Genomic DNA, 9,521 nt, shown 5'->3' with positions numbered 1-9,521 from the left:
TTTCGTCGCTCCTTCTTAATTACTCGTATTTCACACATCACATGTACATTTTGCCAGTTGGACTACCTGAAGAGTATCGGAGTGGGCGGCGCCATGTTGTGGTCGATTGACACGGACGACTTCCGCGGTTTGTGCGGACCAAAGTACGCCATCGCCAACCTGATCTGGAGCGAGCTGAACGGAGCCGCCGACTCTGAGGGCCGGGAGTAGGGTCACATCCTGGAGGAGCAGCGAGTAGTGACCCTCCCTGCTGCCGTGAGGTGTCCAGCAGTGGGGTGTGGTGTGCCATAAAACGTTAGACCGGGATCTGTGTTACGTTAGGGATCTTTACAGTGCAGTGTTCAACGGGGTGCTATTTTTGCGATTACAATACATATGAAATGTGCATGAGCATTGAACATTCCTTTGCCGCTCTTCATGTGATTCAGCACGTTTTAGCTCACTTCTGTCGCTATGCACAGCTGACGTTGAGGTTTGAAAATGATACTGTAATCAAATTTGGAAGGCAACACAGGTTTATGCGTCGAAACGATTCGCGGATGAGCGGTGATCCGTCGCTACGTCCTCCAGTCACCTCCTAGCCCCGATCCTGTGTCGGCTGCCGGCGGCTCTGCCGACCCGGATCTCAGCTACTGCCGCTCCCGGACGCCACAGTCAACAGGGGAGAAAAACACACCCCGGACACAGCGCCTCGACACGGGCCGGCGCACACAAAACAACACCGGCAGGAATCGTGGAGACCGCCGCCAGGCAGGTGTGTTCGGGTGATCGCCGCGGTAAACTTTCACCGAGGAAAGTTCAAAACAAACTTGAAATGGATCAGTGCGTATAACTCCAAAACGAGCTTGAAATAGATCAGTATTGCGCAACCTACAATGCGACGCACAGCGGAGTTCCGCCAGGCACGAAAAAACTCACACGCGGCATTGTGCGATCACAAACGGTAATGATAGATAGCGCATTCACTCTCAACTCAGTGACCCTACCCGACAGGCGTACGTACCTATAATTTCAATCGAATGGAATAGTTCCAAGCCTGAAAGCCAATGTCGCAAAACGACCTGCGAATCTCTCAGGGGTTTGATATATCAATGCCATGAGTCCTTGTGGTGAGAACTGAGAATGACGTTTTTATCAATATCCTCGCTTTCTTCTATGTCTGGTTCTTCTGGTTGCGTACTTTCGTATCTTAGAACAATGCCATGCCTCTTCAGCGACTAACTACAAGAAGCCCTTGAAACGTGGAATTCAAGAGCAATGGCTAGATGCAACAGGATGCCCAAAATAAATCATGGCTGGTGCCCATGCAAGCAAAATAAGACGCACTAATCAACGCATACCTAGGTACTTGTCGCACATTGACCTCAGAATGTGATCCTGGTTTTTTAGCTGCCCACTCAGCCCAGCTATACTTTGCGCTGACGAATGGTAATGTCAACAAGCGTCGGAAATCCCGCCGATCCTACCTTCCAGATGATGGGGGATGACTCACCCGTGTTTCGGCGTATCCGCCTTCGGTGTGTCCTCACCGACCCGCCCAGTTCCGGCGCTCTCCCTCCCTCCCTCCCTCCCCTCTGTGCGCCGTGGCGCGTCGACCAGCGGCGGCGGGCGGCGGCGGCGCTCAGAAGCCGACATGGACTCGTGCCGGGCGCTGCGCGTGCTCTCGCTGCTGGTGTTGGTGGCCGCCGCTGCCGGTCAGGTGCCCTTCCTCGGCAGCTGTCCGCGACCGCCCATAGTCGGCAACTTCGAGCCGCAGTTCTACCTGGGCCGCTGGTACGAGTACTCCAAGTACTTCACCGTCTTCGAGGTGGGCCGCAAGTGCATCCAGGCAGTGTACTCGGACGCCGGCTACGGCCGGATCGGCGTCACCAACCGCAGCATCAAGGTGCTCGGCGGCACGCGCAGCGACATCCGCGGCGTGGCCAAGCCGGTCGGCCGGCCCGGCCAGGCCAAACTGCGCGTCAACTTCGAGGGGTGCGTGCCCAGCTTCGGCAGCGACGCCAACTACATCGTACTGGACACGGACTACACGCAGTACGCCATCGTCTGGTCGTGCTCCAGCCTGAAGCTGTTCAACACGCAGCTTCTGTTTGTGCTGACCCGCGAGCAGTTTCCCAGCCCGTACCTGGTCAAACACATCATGAAGCGGATCCGTCACTTCGGCCTGGACACGGGAAAATACAGAAGACCGACCAGAAAAACTGTCCGTACGGCCACTGAGGGCAGAGTAAAACTAGGACGTACAGACAGACTGGCTGCTCGGTTACTGATGAAACGTCTCCTGAACTCAGACTGTTTGCGCGCGGCCAGTTGGAGATTTATGTAGAAGGAAGATGAACTGCTGTGTGTTGGTTCACTGTTCGCTGTGGGAAAGATAAAACTTTGGATTTTGAGGAACTCAGGACTGCAACTGGATGTCTCATCCGGAACAATTACAAACTGAAGAAAATGAGTGTCAGCCGCGTTAAAATGGATATTTAATTAATTATCAAGTGGATGAGTGCGCGCTCAATCAGTGTTAGCTAGCAAAATCACTGCGTTTTAGGTGAGCTGTGTGTGACTTTCGTCGATGACATATTGTGCATGAGATCATATGAGCTGCCTACGTGACATCGTGACATATCAATGACTACTGAAACGGTGGCATTCAACATGCTTAGCTAGCATTAATCAACAATTTGTGCGCTTGCATAAGGTCTAAGTTCGTCTTCCATAGCTCTATTTTTCACATCTAAGTTATTTTGAAGCTACTTAGCAGACGAACCGTTGATCTGTTATCGATTGTTGGTATATCTCTCGTCTTTGGCTGTTTTCCACGCAATGTGAAGTAACATGCGGAGATGCATCTTGCAACATATCAGACTCAGCATCTTACATATATGGAAGGCGTCGTCTGTTTGATGTTTTCGATTATATGATATGTGCTGCTTATATGTACAAATGCATAAACTTCAAAAGGTAGCCGAATGCCGATGTTTTTACTTATGCAATCTTGAAATGTTCAACAGTATGTTAACCCGCGCACCGACGGGGGTCTGCGCCAACTTCGCACCGACGGGGGGGGGGGCGGATGACCGCCCCCCTGAGATCTCGAGAACGAAGCAAGATAGCGACAAGCGGTAAACGGCATCGGATACGCACGGCCAAGATCTACAATTTTTACAAAGGTCATTTTCAGGTCAGGTCAAAGATGACGTCACAGGGGTCGAAAAAGTCAAAATGGCGGCGCTAGATATGGAGAGTTTTTCTCGAATAACTTTCGAATTAGTCAAGATAGGAACAAACTAAGGGCATCATCGTGATTCTCTTGTCAATCCGCATCGAATGATATATATGTTGACCTCGAAAGGTCAAGGTCAAAGGTTGACCTCAGGTCACGTGACCTCGAGGTCATCATGTATATCATTCGATGCGTCTTGACGAGCTAAACACAATGAGACCATCCACGCGTCTGTATCTTGTTCCTGTACGGAGTTATTGGCCAAAAACCTTTGGTGACCTTTGATGACGTCACATGACCTCACAGCTGCCCAACAGCAAAACAGACCTCAAGGTAGTGAAGGTTGATCGTATATGAAGTCATGTATGGTATATGGGGCCATTCCGACCCATTTTAGTGGTAAAAACAGGGAGTTGATTTTTCCCCCATTGACTTATAATGGGGAGGTCGCGAAATTGACCTGACCTTAGGTCACCGATATCAAAATTCCGAGATATACAAATTGTAGCTACTAATGACCTAATAATATCCTGCGACTTTCAAAGGCCTCCGACATCTACTGTAGCTCTGGCACGGTGACAAAGTTGCAAAAAAGTGACTTGAGGTTGGGTCATTCAAAGTGACCTGATGACCTGACCTTAAAAGGTAGGAGGTTCAAACTTGCACACCATGTGTAAAATTGATGAGGTTATAGTCATACCAAATTTCGCGGCGCTACGCGCCGCGGTTTTCCCGCTATTCGCGAAAAACCTCAGGGGGCGGATATCCGCCCCCCCGTCGGTGCGCGGGATAGGATTGTTATCAGAAGGATTGTTGTAAGATTGAAGGAGCTTGTAAGGATTGTTATCAGAAATAATCTAGCACGGCTATCAACAATATAAATCCTATGTTGAATAGAGCTTTAAAACAAAGCAAAGTATTTTAGTTTCATAAATTTGTGGTTGTACAGGCTACGGCAACAGCATGCCGAAACATTCTTTCAAAATGAACGCACCATGACACTATCCCGTCACTATCCAGAGTCGATTATACGTAAACTTGTTATTCAATGCTAGGTCGTATATGATGTGTCAGATGTGTGAATGTTAAACAATCTATACAATAAAAAACTTGCATTTGCTCATTATTGTCGTCGTTGAGAGGACAAATCATTGTGAGCATTAAATTTCACAGATGCGTCTCGAGCATAGGTATGAGCACGGCATTATTATTTATCCCTACACGGCTGAGGGGAGGGGTTCGGTAATCGGTATCATTTCACTAACGGTTTCCACAAACTGCAGTTAAAGACATAGAGCTGACATTGGACATACCTGACCTTTTATTCAAGCCAGAACTTTCGGTATCCGCCGCATTTTCAGATGCATGTACAACAAACGGCATGTGGGAATGCATTTTATCTATTTATAAATGCTCATTTACATCCTTGTATTCTTGTATTCTTGTATTCATTTTATCACCGACGGGTTATGCACCCATTTACAGGTGAAGTCAAATAATACATTTCCCACACTCACAAACACTTCAGGCACATCGAACACTTGGACTTGCATCTCAGCCGTCCCTCGATACATAGGCAGCCACTCGACTTCTGAATTCGCCGGCGCTGCTCCTCCATATATCCACATCGCGGTTTGCATCCAGGAAAGTTGCTGGGAGGGCGATTAAAGATGGACGTTTTCACAACATTGACACGCAGTCGCGCCAGGGAACTCGCGGACATACTCTGATGCCTAAGCAGACGAACAGGTACTGAGAGAGGGAACACATCGAGAAGGAACGATGAACGTATCATCTGGCGATGTATGTCCCTGATGAAGAGAATATCAAAACGCTGGATCCTAGCTGTCACGGTGTCCACTCCGAAGTGCTTAACTAAGTCTCGGTACCCTAAAGAAACTCCAGTCACCCGACAGCGAGCACAGAGCCAGACAAGAAACTTTTCCTGCACACGTTCAATTCTCTGGATGTGTGACACCGCTGCTCCTCCCCACACCACACTGCCATACTCAAGGATGGAGCGAACGTTTGCAAAGTAGGTACGTCGATAACAGAGCGCGCTGGTTCCCGGTTTTGAATGGCTTGCCTTTCTTCCCTGTCTGGAGCGTACGCATTAGTAGCCCAGTTAAGAACAAATAGGTAGTTCCATTTTCGCTGATCATTCTGAATAGTTATGGTACTAAATAATTTCTGATAATTGCTCTTCCAAACATAAAACTTGTTGACGAATATCATAAGACAAGAAGGTAGGTATTACCGATAATTGCATGCTCAGGTCACAGGTGTTCTCTATTCATATGAATTTCCGTTAAACTTTGAATTATTCCGCTACCAAGTACCAGCACAATGCTACCTGACCCACTTTATTACCCAAGTACGAATGTCCTGAATACTGATACTCTAGTGCAGGTGTAAGGTAACAGCACCCTGCGTGCGACAGCCCGCTTTCACCGGGGAAGGGCGGCTGGTCTGGTCTGTTGGTCACCACCCGCTACCCAATGTGTGGACCCCATCTCAGTGCACTGCGTCGACACACGGGGCCGTGCCGAGTTCGTGCGACCCCAGCCCGGCGGATGTTTGATCAGGGCCGGCCGATAGCCCGAACCGACGAGACTAGGTGTGACACAACACGGAAACGGTCCCCGGTCCCGGTTCAGAGGAAAGGGAGCGAGAAAAAACGGGCGATAAGAAGGAATGTCACAAATGAGAACATCGGAACATGTGATCCACAAATTAGTGAAAGTTTGAAAATGTTTAATGATTTCGTAGAACCCAATTATTACCCACTATCCATCCGTATTTATGTATCCAGTATTCACACATCAAAGTAACATGCACGGGTTAAACGACTAGCACGGATAAAGTAAACCATTCAGGAGGTATATACCACTGTCACATGGACGACGGCGTTCCGGGCTCAGTCATAGCTATGCCACCAGGACTTATATAACACGACCCCGCTCAGCTCAGAAAACGTCGCGTCACACATTCCAGCCGGCCCACCGGGTAGGGTCGACAAAGGCAGCCGGGGTGGACTCTCCGTTGCAAAGTAGCAAGTGCTAACAAGATGCGTGAATAGACCTTGGGTGGATCTAACGTTACTGTCTAGTGTCTATGCATATAACTATGAATGCATTATCGCTTCTGCATGCTGGTCACCGCTTCCAATGGTCTATCCATTGTGACGACATGGTGGCCACACAACACTTTCAGTCATCGGTGCAGCATGACTGCCCACGCACAGTAAACAGATGCGGGACGGTGATTGTGCGGAGGCTGTGACGAAAGCTCAGCCACGTGAGATCTGTCCGTGGTCCGTAGCTTCCCTCTTTTCTCGTCTCGAGTTTCTCGTTACGTTTTTACTGCTGATGGTTGGGGAAAGATGGCTGAGAAAGCTTCTGTTGCACCATCGGACCCATTCTTTCCAGCCATGCAGCTTGGTTTGTTAACCCTCGCCGGCACAAGGGCACAAGGTGATGCAACTCCCTAAGTTTTTCGCAAATAACTCACGTAAAAAGTGGCCGATCGCGACGAAACTTTCAGTATCCTCGCGTTGATCAATTTTACACTTAGGTACCCTAAAAATTTCATGACTCCGACCCAAATGACCTTTGGCCTGTGACCCTATTTTTTTTAGACCATGTTTGGCCGGAATCACGATTAGGCGTATTTCGGCTCGCAAGTCGCATTAGCCGCGCGTTTACACTTTACAGTCTTTTCGTGGTTTCAAGCGTTCAAATGTGATTTGATGTTGCAGCTCCCATGCATAAGGGTGGATTTCAAGGTCACCTGAAAATCAGGTCAGGTCAGTGACTTTTAATGGCCTCGGTTCACTTTTTTGAGTTTTACATGTTTCTTGGCTAGTTTTTTTTTAGTTGAATTCCAATTTAGCAGCCATTTGAACATTTACGAAGTAGTTTTGGTGTCTTCGTAACATGTTACGAAGCTGTCAAGTGTTAGAGGCGGTTGACACACACTACGAATACCCGGCAGGACCCCTACGGTTGACCTGATCTGACCCGACCTGGCCTGACATTCTAACAGGTCCCCATTTTCCCGACTTTTTGGGTCATTGACCTGACCTGGAAGGTCAACCGATGACCTAGGAGCTTAAAATTGGGTATCACCTGCTTCCTCTCGTCACGGGCAACACGATCGTGTTTTTCCGAGAAGCTCTAACTCGATCAGGGGCCAAACGCGAGGGGAGTCGCACCCCCCCCCCTCCCTTGTGCCGTCGAAGGACGCAAAATGGCCTGTGCCAGCGAGGGTTAAACTCTAGTCACAAAATAGACGAAACACTGGACAGGAGTGTAGAGGCGCACGCTATAGTGATATAAAGGTGCCGGGTCAGCCGTTTACCCGCGCCGGGCCGGGCCTGAGAGGTGTTTGGACACCACGTTGAGCTTTTCCGAACTATCTAAAAAAACAACGGCACGAAGTGCCACCGATTTTGGCGCAGCTGTTCATGCGTCTTTTCTGCGTCTGTTTGGAAAATTTCAGACCAAGGTTGCCCAAAGTCAGGTCGCCAGGTAACGTCAAGTGACCTAACCTTAGACAAAGTTAGAATGCTCGCCATAGCTACACCGACTGAACGATCACATGTGAACTTTCATTATAATTGATGAGGGCATCAGTAGGTATTTATAAGAAAACATCATGCTGGAATTTTTGTTATTCGTGACCTAAGATCAAGCTATTTTTGCGTCATCTCCGACCATTACCTAAAGGTAAGTCAATGGAAATATAGTGAAAGGCGCCTCTTTTGGACGAACGTCATTCTAAACACTCTCAAACATCGGATTACAGATAAAAATGACACACTGAATCGGAAAATTGCACCTGTGACCCTTCCTTATGCCCTTGAGGCCATCTCAGGCCATGGAAAACCTTTCTGACAAACACTGCAGGCTGGACATGATTGCAAACTTTTTTAGGCTTGGTCAGTTAACTTGACCTGGTGACCTGACCTGACATGCCCTGGGGTCAAAAATTTCACACATTGTCCAAAATTGATGTACCAAAAGCCACCCCAAGCGGCGCGGCGCTACGCGCCGCGGTTTTTTATTCACACGCAAAAAACGCGACAGGGTGGTACCATATGCCCCCCCCCCCGCCCCAGTGCACTGGGGCGAAGGTTAAGCTAAATTAACCCTATTCCTGGCGGGCTGCGCCGGGACAAGAAACTGGCGGGGGGGGGGGGCGATTCGGCCCCCCCCCCCTTCAGATCTCAAAAACTACACATCGCAGCGACAAACGGTAAACGGCATCGGATACGCACGGTCAAGATCTACAATTTTTACAAAGGTCATTTTCAGGTCAGGTCAAAGATGACGTCACAGGGGTCGAAAAAGTCAAAATGGCGGCGCTAGATATGGAGAGAGTTTTTCTCGAATAACTTTCGAATTAGTCAAGATAGGAACAAACTAAGGGCATCATCGTGATCCTCTCGTCAATCCGCATCGAATGATATATATATGTTGACCTCGAAAGGTCAAGGCCAAAGGTTGACCTCAGGTCACGTGACCTCGAGGTCATCATGTATATCATTCGATGCGTCTTGACGAGCTGAACACAATGAGACCATCCACGCGTCTGTATCTTGTTCCTGTACGGAGTTATTGGCCAAAAACCTTTGGTGACCTTTGATGACGTCACATGACCTCACAGCTGCCCAACAGCAAAACAGACCTCAAGGTAGTGAAGGTTGATCGTATATGAAGTCATGTATGGTATATGGGGCCATTCCGACCCGTTTTAGTGGTAAAAACAGGGAGTTGATTTTCCCCCCATTGACTTATAATGGGGAGGTCGCGAAACTGACCTGACCTTAGGTCACCGATATCAAAATTCCGAGATATACAAATTGCACATACTGGTACCCTAACTAAAGCCTGAAGAGAAGAAATTGATCGGTCAAAAACTCTAGCTCTGGCGTGATTGCAAACTTTTCTGAGGTAGGGTCACCAAACCGCCTCTGGTGACCTGACCTGAGGTCAGATCAACTCAAAATTTTCAGACATGTTGCGTAGAAGCCTTTTAGGAAAAGTCAGAAAATTTGAGCTTCCTAGCTCAACGCGTTTGGGAGAAAAAAACAAAAAAAACTCAGGGGGGGGGCTCCTGAGGCCCCCCCCGCCAGGAATAGGGTTAAGGATGAGCCTCCTGACAGCGGAGATCGCGACTTATATGACCAGCAACCTGCCACTGAGTTCCCTCCGTTCCGTCGATTTCATCCTCAGAGTAGTCAAATCCTTCTCGTACTCGCCTCAACCCCTGTTCCGGGCTGGACGGACAACTTTGTCCA

General features: G+C 48.7%; 1 protein-coding gene across 1 annotated transcript; it reads left to right on the top strand.

Annotated features, from left to right (window-relative positions):
* The first annotated feature begins 1,633 nt into the window (after window positions 1–1,633).
* LOC122374858 (apolipoprotein D-like) lies at window positions 1,634–9,461 on the top strand. The gene is made up of 2 exons (XM_043353869.1): window positions 1,634–2,207; window positions 9,457–9,461. Exons 1-2 carry the CDS (start codon window positions 1,634–1,636, stop codon window positions 9,459–9,461), a joined length of 579 nt encoding a protein of 192 aa, XP_043209804.1.
* Window positions 9,462–9,521: the final 60 nt, after the last annotated feature.

The sequence above is a fragment of the Amphibalanus amphitrite genome, unplaced genomic scaffold (assembly GCF_019059575.1).
Source record: "Amphibalanus amphitrite isolate SeventyFive unplaced genomic scaffold, NRLGWU_Aamphi_draft 001727F_arrow, whole genome shotgun sequence".
Classification (NCBI taxonomy): Eukaryota; Metazoa; Arthropoda; class Thecostraca; order Balanomorpha; family Balanidae; genus Amphibalanus; species Amphibalanus amphitrite.
Note: the sequence above shows the minus strand (reverse complement) of the source record. Positions and strands in the feature narration are given on the sequence as shown.

Excerpts from the sequence above, each read along its gene's own strand:
- LOC122374858 (XM_043353869.1), top strand. The coding sequence starts at position 1,634 with ATGGACTCGTGCCGGGCGCTGCGCGTGCTCTCGCTGCTGGTGTTGGTG.